At 40.5% G+C, this 16,776-nt stretch overlaps 1 protein-coding gene across 2 annotated transcripts in view; it reads left to right on the plus strand.

Moving 5' to 3' along the window:
• The window catches only part of ARFGEF3 (ARFGEF family member 3), a 96,067-nt gene that overhangs the window by 39,124 nt on the left and 40,167 nt on the right, over positions 1-16,776 (plus strand). For both annotated transcript variants that reach the window (XM_066546876.1, XM_066546877.1), the window contains exons 9-17: positions 589-693; positions 3,404-3,728; positions 5,064-5,176; positions 5,919-6,829; positions 11,309-11,475; positions 13,426-13,591; positions 14,995-15,102; positions 15,348-15,563; positions 15,821-15,931. In XM_066546876.1, the coding sequence (XP_066402973.1) occupies positions 589-693; positions 3,404-3,728; positions 5,064-5,176; positions 5,919-6,829; positions 11,309-11,475; positions 13,426-13,591; positions 14,995-15,102; positions 15,348-15,563; positions 15,821-15,931 (2,222 nt within the window). The remainder of the gene's footprint in view (positions 1-588; positions 694-3,403; positions 3,729-5,063; positions 5,177-5,918; positions 6,830-11,308; positions 11,476-13,425; positions 13,592-14,994; positions 15,103-15,347; positions 15,564-15,820; positions 15,932-16,776) is intronic.

Raw genomic sequence — 16,776 nt, forward strand, 5'->3', positions numbered from 1 at the left:
TGATGTTAAGAGTAGGGGCAGGCACGGTGCATGTTACAAGTGTATCAGTTCCAGATGTCCACAGGTTCTTTAATATTCCTTCTCATGAAGCTTTCTTTGAGTTTATGGTTCTGACAGAGTTACTGGTAAGGCCCTGAAAGGTAGCCATGTTACTGTGTGACTTTCTGCTTGGAGATATTAACTTTTGACCATTGTGGCTGTCATCAAGAAAAAAAAGCCAGAAGAGAATAGCCTAAACATGCTTCAGATTGCCTGAAGAAACTATCCAATAGTCCAAAATGTTCTATTTTCTCCTTTTCCTCTCTTTAAGGTTCCTTCTCAAGATTTTAGATTGAATTTGAGTAGTTATTTGGGTTTTATTCTTCCTATTTTTTCACCTTTTTTTTTAATGCAGTAGATCACTGCATGCAATCAGTGCAAAATAAGTGGGATGATGCAGGTGATCACACCATTGTAATTTGACAGAAAGAAGCAAAATAAATCACTGCTGTAGATTATGGCATAATTTTCAAGTGAACGAATGTGGTTATTTTAGAAAATTCAGTAGTCTGTTTTAATATGATGTGAATGGCATCTTTTCTTTGCCAGTGACAATCGTCAACTTCAGCTTCTTTACTTGGAGTGTATCCTCTCCATGCTGAACAGCTCCTCCCCCAGCATGCACCAGCACAAAGGATTCACTGATCTAATATGGTGAGTACATCTGAAGACTAATGCAAATACTCAGTTTGTAAATGTGAAAGGACCTGTTCCCCCCAGCCTTGCAAAAAAACCTGTAAAAAGTCTCCAGTGTGAGCAGAGCTTGCTGTTAACCTACTATCAGTTCTTTCTGTGCCTCATATAAAATTGGTTAGGACTGCCTGCTCAGCTACCACATTAAATCCTGGTAGTGAATTATCACTGTAATGAGGTCTAATGGATTTAGCCAGAACAGAAAACCTCTTATGCTTTCTGCAATAGTTTGGATTTGTGTGTGGCATTGAACACAGAGATGATCTGCTTGTTGTAGGAGGGTACTGTTGAGATTCTTAATGTTCTGATACAATAATACAGGAATATAAGCAAAATTAATGTCAAACGTGTGCTGGTGACCAGAAATGCTTATTATGACCTGCATTGTTGTATAAAGTTTGAGGCCAAATAGTCTTAATGTTGCTTTCTATTTCATCAAGAATTTCTCCTTTTTAATACACTTCACCAGGAAGGCTTGATATCTTTGGTGTTTGTATCTACAGCTAAATTGATACCATCACATCAAAGCACCTGAAATAATCCTGCTTTCCTTGTGATTGAAATAGTGGGGTTTTTATAGCCTGTGGATAATTGAGTTATATTAATAAAGCAAGAATGTAACTAATATGCAGTTCCTTGCAGTCTGTGCCCATCTTTTGACCTTGTCAGGTGATTGTATTAAGGAATGATATATGTGACTGTTAATGACAAATGTGGTTTTTGTGTTTTTACCCTGTAATTTTTGAAACTGAAGTGATTGACTTGGGCCCAATTCTAAAGATGGAACATGTAGAGGCGCCCATAACTCCCCTGCTGTCCCAGGAACATCAGTGGCTGCCAAACTGGGAGGTGTTCAGACTGGTAACACTTGGCAGTGTGGCACAAGGACCCAGTGCTGAGGCCTCTTGGAGGTCTAACATGAGAGCAGAACTCTCTCTCTCATGGTAGATTCACTTCAGAAGTCTCTGCCTTTGAATTTCACCCAGCCCTTTTTTTCTGCTCATGTGACAGACTGTGGGGCCATCCTGTGAGCAAGGTCACTGAAATTATCTCAGTTAAAAGAAAACACTTCCTGTTTTATTTTCAATTTACATCCTTTTGGTGATCCAGTTTATGCTGCAAATCTACAGGTGTTTGTATCTGTAGCTATGTACCATGAGGGCAAGCCATCAGGGGTGTGACTTCTTAACCTGCACTGCTGCCAAGGAATGAACATGCATATTTCAGCTACCTGCTTAAGTGGGGGGGGGAAAAACCTTAAAACACTAGGTAGATACGAAACAGTTTAAACTGCAAACATCATTTTGAACATTTTGTATGCACTAATACATTACTTGTCTGGTGAGGTTTTGATGCAAACTGGTAGCTGTCCTTATTCTTTAAGGAGCTGTTGCCTGCATGCACACAGCTTTCACTCTGACAGGCACTTTGTAATGAGTTCCCAAAGAAGATAAAGAAGGGAGGAGACAGAGAAAATTTAGCTCTGTGTGCTGACAGTGTTCTCCATAGTTTGATACAGAAACACTTTGACAGGACTAAGATGTGTGGGGAATATATTGTTGTTGCAACCTGTGATTATGCCTGCTTTGAGACAGGCATATTTCTTAAGCAGTAAATTGTTATGTTTTGAAATGTACTTGATTGGAGAAATAAATGGAATAAGCAGATTCAAAGTAATTATCTGATGTCCTATTAAAATCTGGTTTTCTTTCCATGACTTGGGAAGCTGAGCTGTTTCAGATATCTTCTTAAGAGGAGCAATGAAAATTCTAGACTGCATAAAACCTTGAGAAAATAAAATGTAGTTACCTATGAGGATGTGTTTTATGAATTGTTACTTGAAATTGGGTGCTTGCTCTAGGTACTTGCTTGAACCTCTAAGACATGGGTGAAAACCAGATTTGGGACTCATTCTCATGCAGCACTTGACTTCTTAAATTAAGGTCTTGCAGACTGAAGTAAAATGTCAAGTGTGTGAGTGCAAAGCTGAAATAGCAGTTAATGGAGCAAAGTGCTGAGCTGGCTTTGGTTCCACAGAGGAGTGATCTGCTGGTGTTGAATCACTTAACGTGAGTGTGAGACAGTTGAAGGAAGGATGGGTATTTACTGTATAGTGGCATATGTGTAGTATAGTGCACACTGTGAGTTATTGTACAGGGCTTTCATTGTGTTCCCAAAAGACAGCCAAACAGATGCTCACAACTAAGGGTGCTTACTAAAATAATGCATGTGCAGTTCAGCGATGGAACATTCAGCCTTCTAGTTAACATTGATTAGTTCTTGTTTAGTCAGGTTTTTTTAAAGCTCCCAAGGTGAATTGAAAAAGAGACACTAAGCAGTTGAAGTCCAGAATTTCTATTTTGTGATGGGCTGCAGCTGGTGAAAGAGGCAGGCATACTATCCTGGAAAGGGACAGCACTGTGCAGCAACATGAACTTGCAAAATCACTACTATGTTTCTACAGCAGGCAGAGATCCTTCCATATGGACTAGCATGCTGATGATTGAGAGATGAAAAAAGCCTGGCATAATTTGTTTTTCTATCTAACCACTGCTGTTTGACTGATCATTAAAACAAGAGTGTCTATCTCATTTAACCATGGGCTATTTTCAATCTGTTCTAGTAAGAGTATTTTTTTCCAGTTACCATCTGCTGCTTTTCTCTTTCTCAGGAAGCAACTGTGTCCAGCCCTAATAGTAATCCTGGGAAATCCAATCCATGATAAAACTATCACCTCTGCCCACAGCAGCATCTGCCTTGAGGCTGATTCACCTTCCTCAGGGATCTCTGATCATGGCCGGGGTTCAGGTTGTTCTTCCACAGCCCCTGCCCTTAGTGGGCCTGTTGCACGGACCATATATTATATTGCAGCAGAACTGGTTCGACTGGTGGGGTCAGTGGAATCCATGAAGCCTGTGCTACAGTCTCTGTATCATCGGATGTTGCTTTACCCACCACCTCAACATCGAGTAGAAGCCATCAAAATTATGAAAGAGGTAGGACAATCACATGTGCAAATCCAGGCATGTAAAACAAAGTGTTTATTTAACAGGAAGTTTTGTTGATATATGCACACCAATGTATTTCAAACCTTCCCGCCTAGGGATGTTGAACTTGTCCTTTCTGTGCTTCAGCACCACTCTGACAGATAGTTTGATGCAGTTGTAATAGCTGTATTTGTCTCCATAATACAAGCTACTGTGGCACTCTGTCAGTGCTCGTGCTGTGGTGCTGCATGGAGCAGTTTCTATCACTGAGTCACAATTGCTCTTTTGGGTGAGATAGAGCATAACGATCCAGTTTGCAACTTCTTTGGCATCTTTCCCCAGACACATCCTCACAGTCTGTTTTCCAGGCATGAAGGTGAATATATGCTTTGATTACATGCCCAGTTTTTGAAATCCAATTTCTTGGAGCTCTTTTGAATTGATACAAGAAAGCTGCCAGTGGCTTAAGAAGCCATTTCAAGACCAATCCATTCTGGCCTCTTGCCCAGCATCTCTGAAAGCACTAGAAGTGGAACACTGGAAGACTTGTTTCAGCACTAGCTGAAATTATGGACTTTTCTATTCTACATGGGTACCTTTCTTCTCATGTTGTGGAAAACAAGGAAATTTATGTAATTTGTAGGAACATTGCTATCTCCTAGAGAATTTTTCATCTAGCTTGTGCATACCTAGGCAGTTCTATTTCTGAAAAATCTCTCTTAACACCACACAGCCACCCACTTGGTTCCTGTCTAAACTGGAAGTCATCCTGTCACTGTCTTTCTCTAATTTTAAGCAATAGCAAGATGATAACTGAAGTTTTAGGAAAAGCTTAGTCTAATGTTGTTTTGTGCAGGACATACCTGTTGCTTCTTTGGGCCTATTATTACATGCTTGTTTGTATTTCCTGGTGGGCATTAACAAGGTGCCACCTAGCAGGTTGAGTCTGAAGGAATCACTTTGCCTATCTTTGCATGACTCCATAATTGTGTAACAAGGTGGCTGAGGAGAGAGGTTTCCTTTGGTATAAACTATAATAAAAAATACTTATGTTGGCATAAAAATTGTCTTCTGTGCAGTATCAGGTGAAAAAATCAGCTAAAAATGTAAAGCACTGGAGAACATTCTAAATGTGATTCTTGCTGAATATTCTCCTTTACTTGCTTTTCTGTGTCTAAAAAGAGGAAAGGTAGCTTTAATAAGTAGACCATCACTGTGCCATTTTCATTTGCTGTGAGAAATTACAATAGTGCTACCTTGGACTTGATAGAATTATGACCTATTTATTTTATTTAAATAATGCTTAGATAATCTTCTTCTTACTTTCGTTTCTTTTCCTTTCAGATACTTGGCAGTCCTCGACAGCTTTGTGATTTGGCAGGGCCCTGCTCTTCTGAGTCAGAATCCAAGAAGAGGTCTATTTCTAAAAGAAAGTCCCATCTGGATCTTCTCAAGCTGTACGCTTTGTTTCCTCCTTTAGCCTCTTCTGTCTTAAACCTGTGCACACAGAGCACTTAAGCAGTTCAGGAGCATACCTAGTATGAGCTGGGGTATCTGCCTGGTTAAGTAAGCTCTGAGAATGGAAAAGGTGTAAAAGCTCTTGCTTGCTTTGTCATCAGTCTGTGCCTGTTTGTAAAGACATAGATAGCTATCTTGTTGAGTTTGCCAAAATTCCCAAATATGTTGGTTTACAGCTGGAAATTTTTGATTATGTGTCCTTAAACTTGCAGTAAAATAAATGTGTGTTTCTTTAGAGGTATATTTTCAAGATGAAGTCAGAGGAGGTCATAGAAAATTTAAACATTGTCACATTGAGCAAGAAGGGTTCTCAGTTCTTATAAAGATCATATCTTGCAGATAAGATCATTTTCAGGATACATATGGCCTTTAAATTTAGTTCAGCTGGGTGTTGAGATTTTTTTAGTTACGTGCTTGTCTGTAAGAGAGAGTATGCTGTGCATGGTGGTATGAGTACATGGTAACTTTCCCTTGTTGGCACTCCCTTTACAGAATGACCATGTTTGCACGAGAGACTTAATAGTTTGTTCTTACACTAATTGTCTTTCTCAGGAATAGTCTTAAAGGATAAGTTCACTTCTTTTTTTCCTGATTATGGACAGATGGTGTTGAATGACAGTGACATGCTCACCATACATGTTGCTGCATACATCACTTAAATAAACTCTGTGTTGATTGTAGTATCATGGATGGGATGACGGAAGCGTGCATCAAAGGCGGTATTGAAGCGTGCTATGCTTCAGTGTCCTGCGTCTTTGCCCTGCTTGGAGCGTTAGATGAGCTGAGCCAAGGGAGGGGTCTTAGTGAAGAGCAGATCCAGCTGCTGCTCCAGCGCTTGGAAGAATTGAAGGATGGGACCGAGACAAGCAGGGACTCCATGGAGATCAATGATGCTGACTTCAGGTGGCAGAGACGCATCCTGTCCTCAGAAAACCCTGCCTGGGAATCAGGAAATGAGAAGAGTCCTGATATCAGCATTAGCGTTACCACAGACACTGGTCAGACTACTTTGGAAGGGGATATGGGACAAACAACTCCAGAGGATAATCCAGAAAATCAAAAAAACTCCCTGCCATCTCCAGCTGGACATGAAAGCAAAGAAATTCATTACAGAGAACCAGAGTCAGAAACCATTGACCAGCCAGATGTTGTTCAAAGGAGCCACACCATAGTCTATCCAGATATAACTAACTTTTTATCAGTTGATTGCAAGACCCGGTCCTATGGATCCAGATACAGTGAAAGTAACTTCAGTGTAGATGACCAGGACCTTTCTAGGACTGAGTTTGATTCATGTGATCAGTATTCCATGGCAGCAGAAAAGGATTCGGGCAGGTCTGATGTCTCAGACATAGGCTCTGACAATTGTTCCCTGGCTGATGAGGAGCAGACCCCACGGGATTGCCCGGGTCACAGGTCCTTACACACTGCTGCTCTCTCTCTGAAGTTGCTGAAGAGCCAAGAAGCAGACCAGCACAGTGCACGGCTCTTCATCCAGTCACTTGAAGCACTTCTTCCTAGGCTTATAGCTCTTCCCAGCATAGAAGAAGTGGATGGAGCACTGCAGAGCTTCTCTTCAACATTCTGCTCAGGTTTGCAAGCAAATATTTACTGTCTAACCAACATACACACTCTGACTGCACTGTACACAGATTCCCTTGTAGGATTTCATCTTCAGAGAACATACCCAGAATGAGGAGGTTTGGCCTTTACACCATACATTCCTCCACAGGAACATACTTCATTTAAGGCAAAGCAAATTGAGTATGCAGGCAGTGATCCAAAGGGAGGTACATCCATTGACACTTAACAGGCTCTGGATTATGTCCTGAATCAATAAAGAAATGGAGTTTGTTGTAGCAAGATACCTCTTTGCAGGTTTGTGAAGCTCTGTTGAGAAGCTTTGCACACGGTGTCACTAAAGAGAGGTCGGGGTTGCACCTTAGAATGAGAAGGTGGGAAGTCCCATCGCCTGTTTGCAATGAGATATAAGTAGCTTAGTACATCACTGCACTGTTATTATTAGTAATGCCAGCCTCACAAAGAGGGTGGTAACAATTCTGCAGCAGTAAGCTCTAGAAAGGATAGGGAAAGAGGGGAGTTTGTCTTCACTCTTTTGTTTTTCATAATGCTGCTGTTTAATATGACAGGAAGTGCAAAGCTCAAAGCCCAGACCAAGACAAAAATTAAGATCTGCCTATATTCAGTTCTTTAATGATTAGAACATTTGGGATCTCGACCTGTCAAACAAACGAAAAAAGTCATGCAAAGGCTAGTTTGTCCTGTTGATAGCATATTTAAAATGTGTGTAAATATATATTTTTAGAAGGGTTTCGCTTTCCTGACAGTGGCCAAAATGAAAATGTTTGCTAAAACATGTGTCTGTTTATTTAACTTACTTTACTGCATTTACCTTTCCTATTGCTCATCTCCTAATCATTGCTTCATTCATTTATGCTCTCTCACACACATTAAACTCATGCAGAGTCAGAAGGGGGGACTCTTCCCATCATCATACAGCATAATTTAGATATGAAGCTGGGTGAATAAGATGATATTCTTAATATCCTGTTTAAATGCTACCCAAATAAACCTTAACTCAGGAAGATCATTAAGAAACATTGGCTATTTTATATCACAGAAAGGAAAGAGGCACTAATGTGCACTACTTTCCTAATTGAGGGGCTCAAGAGCACCCTTTTTGTCACAAGTATTTCTTTTTTCCTGGAAAAGGGTAATCTTGAGGTTATGATGAAAGACCAGTGCTAGACCTCTAGTTCAAATCTTTGTGCACCTGTTTCCTTGTGCATGAATGAGTATGCCACTTCTTTTCCCTTTTGTCTGTAAAGTCTTTATAGAGTGCTTTTAAAGCTTTAGAAGATGTGGACCTAGGAGAATTCTAGATTTTAAGGCTAAACATAGCTTTTCTTGGCATTCAGTATGAGTAATGCAGTGAAAAAATGGAAGAATATAACTGAATTTTTGCATTAAGTCCATTGTTTGTGGTTTGTATATCTTAAAAAAGATACCTAGTCTTGGACTTAGATTGTTGAGAGAGACCATTCACTTTTCTAAGAAAGCCACCCGTGTGGCTAAATCTGTGCTTTAAAAATGTACACCACATTTCCAGATGGATTTTGTGAAGTACTTGTAAAAGACACCATTCAGTAAGGAATCGTGGAAGAATGGAGTAGCCAGTCACTGTATTAAGACAGCCTGGAAGAGCTATCATGGAGTTTTCATGAAGTCGTGGCTGTTGCAGGGTTGTACTTTTATGCTTTCATAAGATCTGGGTAATTCCTGTTTCAGTTGGACACCTGGAATGAGACTCATTCCAGCTGAAACAGTCCCTTAAGTTGTACCTCAGATCTTAAGCAAATGTCCACCAGTCCTCCTGAGGTGAGAACTTGTGCTCCTGTGTAGATGAGAGAGCCATGAGTTTGAAAACCTTTAGAGAGAGAGACTTAGGAAATTTGAAACAAATGTCAGGGGGTGAGAAGTCCCCTGGAGAGCTTCTGAGACACCAGTTTGATCTGCCTCTCTAAACAATGTGTAGGTCCTTACTTTAGGAGTCCTTCGTTAGCACCAGCTGGTCAAGGCACTGATTAGATGATGAAGCTAGAGGGATTGATCCCATTAATTGTATATACAACATTTATTCATGTATAATTCTTGAAGAATGCATGGAGAAATTTGAGAGTTGGTTAAGATTTGAGCTGAGAAAAGATACAGTTCTGAGACCAGTCAGCACAGAAGCAGTATTTTTGTGTTTCTGGGAGACCTTATTTAACTGCTTTGTTTAATTTCTTGATTTTTCCTACACTTTGGAAGAATAATACAATTCAGTATTCTTTCCTTCAAGCCAGGTCCTTATATAGATAGCATTTCAAAATTAGGATGTTTTCATAGGATTGAAAGGCAATGAATGGAGGTAGGAATTTAAGGCACTGCTGAGATAAGAATGAAAAAGGTGTAGTCAGCTAAACAGAGTTGTAGTGAAATTAAAATTTGCAATTAAGTTGGTTAACTCTAAAGTTAGGAGTAAGTTAGCCCATTTAGAGTTTTGATTCCATACTTTTTAGAGAGAAGATTTTTATGCTGGTAGGTATAATCTTATCTTCTGTTTCTGTGATCTCAGCATCTCACAAATGCAGTTGTTTTCCCATTTTTTAGAGGAAGTTAAGGAACATATTTTTCCCCAACACTTTTTAGTGCTCAAATACATGCCTTCAACAGAGTATTGACTTTTCTGTGCACTTCTACACCTTCCTTTTTAATTGTTATCTTGTATAGGAGGTTGCACATTTTTTTAAACATTTTGATGCAAAATAAAGTGGGTTTTTTTGTTTGGTTGGGATTTTTTGTTGTTGGGGTTTTTTTGGTTTTTTGGGTTTTTTTTACTTTTACATATGCCTCTGCCTTGAGGTTTTTATTACTCTAGCAGATTCTAGTCCCCGAGGTACATATTTAAGAGAGATAAGACAAAAAGCCAGTGGGAGATGAGATATCTACATCAATATCATGATCCTCCATCCGACAGAGTGTTAAGATGCATCTTTGTTTTCAGTGATGAAGAAATCACTAGAACTACTCACAGGGTACTTTCAAGCACATGGTTGCAGTTTTGGTACTAGGTAAAGCTGACATTCTGTTGACATTCACCATGAGAAATCTACCCCAAGCAATGCCAGCCTGTGTGGATGTGGTTTGTGGCCAGCCCTATCACCCTTCTTCCACAAAGGTTGTTCCCTTGAACAGATACTCATTTTTTAGACCCACCCTGGAACAGTTACTCTCTTTCTAAATCCACCCTCAAACAGTTACTCACCTTATCCACGCCCCCAAAGTGACGACAGTGGAAAGTCCGAGAAGGCAGCAGCACAGAGCTTTCAAACCCTCACGAGGCAAGAAAAACATTTGCTTCTTTTCTGTGTGTGGATTTTTTTTTTTACTGTTAATGGTTTGTTGTATTTTGTCTAAAAAGAGGTATGAGCTTTATGGTGGGAGGAATATATTCACAGTAAACCACTGCAGCCGTTAACAAATGACACAGCTTTGCTTCATCATGTAACTAACCTTGGAAGCTGGTTTTTGTTCCATTTCGAGCATTCCTTTAGGGTAAAGCTGACTTCTTAATCTTCCCTAATTGACATTATATGAATGGATTTCACAGTTGATGTGAAAACCATGAAATATTGTGAGTTATGTGGGTGGATCTGGTATTTCTAGTTTTTTCATGGTTCAGACTACGGATCATGGGGATTCAATTAGGTGTTGCTCATCCTTGATTGATATTTTTCTACCAGTAGGTCAGCTATTTGACATCCATGGGAAGAAGGGATTGTGCCATTGAGCATGGTTGTAGGCTTCATAAAAATATTGTTTTCAGGACTAGTGAGTCCTTTCTGGTGGTTTCTGGGTCTGACAGAAGTGCAAGTGCTCAGCCATTTAGAAAGTAGGCCTTGTATGAAATAAATAGGGCTTGGAGTTGTAACTAGTTCCAGCCAGCTTGGCCCTAGATATTTGTCCACATACCTCTAGGCCATGGAGAGAATGATGATTACGGACTGATCTTGTAAGGTGTGGAGCACTCCAGTCCCCATCCAGCAAATGACTTTGCCAGAACAGGTTTACTGGGGGGTTAAAAGGGCTGTTAATCTCATTAGCACCATTTGGTGCAGTGTATTTTCATTTAAGTACACAGGCTTTGGGTCTGCTCCTTTCCACCTCACTTTTCCAGTTAGCATTGCAGACGTATCCTGCCCTTTGCTTTATACATGACAGTCATCCCAATAAATGCTGGTGCTCCTTGCTTATTTCAAATTTAGCACAAATTTCAAAAACATTGTTTTGCTGGACTGTGACTGGAGTGTTCAGTTTGTCTTGCATTCTAGATGAACTACTTATTTTTCTATTCCCTACTCTAGTATGTTTAGTAGAGCAATTTCTACTGATGATTCATTAACTATTCTAGCAATCTGTTGCTGCCAAAATGTTAGGGATAGTTTCTGATATTTTTTTCCAGGAAAAATCTGTGTAAGATATGAGAGCTCACATGGTGTTTTTGTTAGGTATGATGCACTCACCAGGATTTGAGGGAAACCTAAATTTCAACTTCCAGACTCTGATGAATGCAGACAGTCTCTACGTGGTATCACATTACACTTTGCTGCTCAACCTAAAATTGGCAAACTCAGATTACTACAGGAAGAAACCTGCCCAAGCCCCCGTATTGCTGGTGAGTTGGGGAATATGGGATCATTGTTTTTAAAAAATGAAAATTTATTTTGCTTCCTTTCACATAAACCAGCCCACACATAAAGCCTTTAGGCTGCTTGCTAAGTGGAGAAATAGTAATTGCAAATGAAGCATTCTCCAAGCTGCTTATGAATCTTGCATGATAAGTGTTGTGCATCTGAATTACTCTGTGATTTGGTGGGAAGGAATGCTGCTTACTGATTGTCATTAAGGTCGCAGTCATTTTGATGGTTAAGCTATTTTCAGAATAGATTAGCATCATGTGGTATTGCAAGTACTGTCTCTTGACAATGTGCATGAACATATCTTCATCTTGCAACTGTTTTTTTGCCTAATATTTGATTTGAATTTCTGTAGATGAAGACATGAGAAGTTAAAGTGAAAAATAAGTAGGTCTTAGTAGTGTGAAATTATGATTTTTGTTACACCTGGAATTCCTTCACTTCTTGGGCTTTTTAAAAATCGTTTTGAAAACATGCATCCATGTTTTTTAACTTAGTTGCCCAAGAGACATTTTTTCAGAGTTTTCTGAAAAACAAAAGAAAATTGTGATATATGGAAAAAATAAGAAAAGGTGTCAAAATATATAATTATTACTGAACTTCCAGTGTAAGGGAATTTATAATCTATATCATCTCAAAAACAAATGGAGTTTAACATCATCCTTAGTTCTGGTGTTGTCTGCAGCAGATCAAGTGCAGATCTGTGACTCATGACATTCTCTAGAGGATTCAGTGTGCACAACAGGCCTGAGCATGACCAAAGTATTCTTAGAGATCATTCTGACAAATAATTGGAGACCAGTTAATCTGTGATGACTGTTCAATGCAGAAAAGCCCAGTTGTTGGACAGGCTATGTTAGGTGCCACAACTTCTAATTGGATTTGAGATCCCACTCCTACCTCATGGAAGTAGCGAGAGATCAGCATGTCTCATTGTCACTGTGAAAGAATTGTCATTCTGATTTGTATCTTACATTAACTGCAGTAGGAGAAGGGAGAGCTGCTCATGTTCATGTCATTCTCCACTGCAGAGACAGACGCAGAAGGATCCGGACAGGCTGGGCTGATGGGGCCTGGCCACTTGTATGAGGTTCAATGAGGTAAAGTGTCAGATCGTGCCCGTGGGTCACAAGAACCCAGTGTGGCACTACAGGCTGGGGCAGAGTGGCTGGAAAGCTGCCTGGGGGAAAAAGACCTGGGAGTGTTTATGAGCCAACTGAACATGAGCCAGTGTGGGCTCAGGTGGCCAAGAAGGCCAATGGCATCCTGGGCCTGTATCAGGAATAGTGTGGCCAGCAAGACCAGGCAAGGATTGTCCTACTGGTGAGGCTGCACCTCAAATCCTGTGTTCAGTCTTGGACTCCCAGTACAAGAAGGACATTGAGGTCCTGGAGAGAGTCCAGAGAAGAGCAACAAAGCTGTTCTAGGGTCTAGAGACCAAGTCTTATGAGGAGTGGCTGAGGGAGCTGTCTTTGTTTAGCCTGGAGGAAAGGAGGCTCCGGGGAGACTTTCTCATTGTCTACAACTCCGTGAAGGAGGGTGTAGTGAGGTGAGGGTAGAACTCTTCTGCCAGGTAGCAAGTGACAGGAGTAGAGGAAATGATCCCAAGTTATGCCAGGAAATTTCTTTTCATGGAAGGGGTTGTAAGGAAGAAGAGCAGACTGCCCATGGAACCATTCAAAAACACGTGGGTATGGCACTTCAGGACATGGTTTAATGGTGAATGTGGTGATGGTGCTGTGCTGACAGTTGGACTTGATGACCTTAAAGATATTTTCCAATCTTAACAATTCTAAGAGTGCAATCCTCCATTAATTCTTTTCATAACTTAATTCTTTCTGCAATTCCTTACTCAGAAGTAGATCTGGGGGCTGATGCTGTAGGGCTTACACTGTTGTCTTACATTTGGCTTTTATGGTTCTCTGCAGAAGGAATTCATGAAGCAGGTCCAGTCCAGTGGAGTGTTGATGGTATTTTCCCAGGCATGGGTTGAAGAACTGTACCACCAGGTACTAGAAAGGAACATGCTAGGGGAAGCTGGATACTGGGGAAGCCCTGAGGAGCACAGCCTTCCACTTATCAGCATGTTGACAGGTCAGTACAATATTATCGTGGCAAGACTAACTTCCAAGTGTGTCTAAAACAAGCTACAATGACACACTGCTTTATTGTGTTGCATACAGAACAGCATGTCATGATGCAATATGTGGTGTCTTGTGGAATTATCAGTAGAGAAGGAGCCAGACCTAGCTGTGGCAGGTATTTAAGTGTTTGTTTTGGCTCATCAGGGTGGTTTTGAAGCATAAGTTTAAAAAAAATCAAAACTGTCCCTGGGAGACAGGGAGAGAAGTTTTGTTCACTGAACCAAAACATCTCTTAAATCTGTTAGCTTCAATTCTGGTAGAGTTGATACTTGTTAATGATAAACAGTAAGGCTGCTGTTTCTTGATGTCACAGCAAAGCCATTTCAGTATGCCTGCAGTGCAGTACAAATATAAATAGTGGCATCTGATCCTGGAAGCCTTCCACAGATTAGACTCCCCTTGGTTCAGGCTTGAGCTATGCCAGGGATATGCCAAATGGCACTAGAGAGAAGCTGAAAACCTGGAGCACAAGTGCTTAGAAGCAATCCTTAGCTTCATTTGAGGGGAAAAAAAAATCAAATTGTATCAGTTGAAAGACAGCAGGATGCCTATGATACTGTATTGATATAAAATGCACTGTCTGCTTTAATGTGTCTGTAATTAAAATAGTGTATGCAGGGAAAACAATGGCTTCAGCTGAGCCAGTAAGTGGTGATCAAAGGGCACTGCTCTGAAAGTTTTTTGCTTATTGTATTGAGCTCAGTGTTACTTTTAACTACTAATCTGGTAAGAGGGAAAAAACACATGGAAAAAATGATACCCAGATGTGGAGATGGGGCTTGTTAGAAAGGAAATCAACCTGGTGTCCCTAACATTAAACTCTCTGTGAGAAATGGCTCTTTAGTTGTGTTGGAGAAAGGGTTTTATTTCTTTTGTTGAGATTGAGCATACAGAGATCTACCAAAAATCACATTTAGGAAATAGGATCCCAATGCATCTTCAGGACTAAGACTGAGGTCTGAAAACATCTAAATACAGGATTTAGCAAGATTTGAAATATTATACTAAGAAATGCAGAGATTTAAGTGTGTGGTAAGTTCTGAACTGTAATACCTTGAAATCTCTACTGGAAGTTCTGTTCATTGTGTAACTAGAAGAGGGGGGAGAGCAGCTTATGAGAGTGGGATGTCTCCCCTATTCAACAAAACATTGGTTATACTGGGCAAAGCCTAAGGTGCCTCAGCTCATGTTTATACCAAGGCTTTAGAAGGCTGCCAAAAAGAGTAACAAAAAAATCACACCTGAGAAGTCAGGAATGCTAGTACTTAGTTGAACACAGAGCCAGTAAGACATGTGTTCCTCGTGCCATCTGTGTGGCTAACAGTAATCTGATGTTTTTTAATGTTCTGGCAGACATCGACGGCTTGGGCAGCAGTGCAATCGGTGGCCAATTGATGGCATCTGCTTCAGCTCAATCTCCTCTTTCCCAGAACCGGAAGACAGATGATTCTGTTGTTGCAGGTACTAAGACTGTAATATCAAGTACAAGTGTGTTATCCAGCAGTGGGTTGTTACGTACCAAAAGCATATGCAGAAAAATAGTGTAGAATGACAATTTAAAAAGAAAGTATATCAGTACATCGTACATGTGAATTGGCAGTTCAGCCTGCAGGGGACAAATGTGACTTGGCTTTTTACCACTTATGATAAAGCTTCTCTTGTGCCATTTTCTTGTAGTAATAGTATTAATGTTTTTTCCACTTTAGGAATTGCTTTTGCCCGGTACATTTTAATTGGCTGTTGGAAGAACTTGATTGACACTTTGTCCACCCCACTGACTGGCCGCATGGCAGGCAGCTCCAAGGGGCTGGCCTTCATCTTGGGAGCAGAAGGAGCCAAAGAGCAGAACCAGAAGGAGAAGGACTCCATCTGCGTGAGCCTGGATGGACTAAGGAGGGCAGCTCGGCTAAGCTGTGCTCTGGGTAAGGCTGCATGGGGGATGTCATGGCAGATTCATAGAATAGGATGGTAACTTTCCTTGAAGGAATTTAGGAGAAAGAAATGCAGCATCCTCCTCCAGTTTTGCATAGTGGTGACATATGGATGGTGACAATACACATAGAGTGCCCTACAGCATGAACATAGCCAACCAACTTTTCTTGACCCTACCTCTTGTTGAGGTTGTATGGGATTGGGGAGGAAATGTTGATCATACAGTAATTGTGTTGTTGCTTTACAGGAGTTGCTGCCAACTGTGCATCTGCTCTTGCCCAAATGTCTGCGGCCTCCTGTGTCCAAGAAGAGAAAGAAGAAAAAGAAATCCAAGAACCCAGTGATGCTATAGCTCAAGGTAACTACATGATTGAATTACCTACCTTATCTTACGTTGCCTGTGAAGCTGCAACTGGAAAGCACTTTGCCACACATAAGTGGCATTTCCCTCCATTGTTCTGCTGTACACCACTTGCTTGTAGGCACATAGGATGTGTGTCTTCAGTACATGCCTGCTGTCCTAAGTTCTTAACATTATGTCCCACTAATTACATTCTATATGGAACTTATATCAGTGGAACAATGCATAAGCCAGCAGCATTTTTCAATGTGTACTTTTTAAACCTTGTGATGCTAGTACAACCAGAGAGCATCAGAGAAACAGCTTATTTAGGGATTTTTGTGTGTTGGGTGGTAATGTAAACTGAGTTTGCATCGCTCTCCCTGTGTGGTTTATATATCCTTGATTATCTTTTGTCATCATCTTCAAATATTTAAAACTGTTTCTGAATCATGTTAGATTAAAATGGATAAAAAGTTCTGCATCTCTGTACCACCATTTCAAACCCAGTGGTTCTCTCCAGTGACTATTTGAAGAAGTACACAAAATTTCTCTGTTTATGTCAAATTTCTAATAGCAAGAAGCCCATTACAAATGACAGCGTTGCACAAAAGATCTTGCTTGGTACTTAAATTTGGTGTCTTGGTAGAGAAAACAAAACTGAAAAAGCCTGAGCTTAAACAAGCTTTTGACTGCTCTGCTGGACATGGCTGAAGTGAGTTGGCCAGACTGTGCTGAATCAAAGAGGAGGCAGCAGCAGTGGGCAGAGGCAAACAGATCTGTTCTGTGAAAGCTTGCAAAGCTTCAAAACTTGTTTCTATTCCAATGCAGCATGAAAATGAAGCTTTTCAGGGGTTCTCAGA

Source organism: Molothrus aeneus, chromosome 3, assembly GCF_037042795.1.
Source record: "Molothrus aeneus isolate 106 chromosome 3, BPBGC_Maene_1.0, whole genome shotgun sequence".
Lineage (NCBI taxonomy): Eukaryota > Metazoa > Chordata > Aves > Passeriformes > Icteridae > Molothrus > Molothrus aeneus.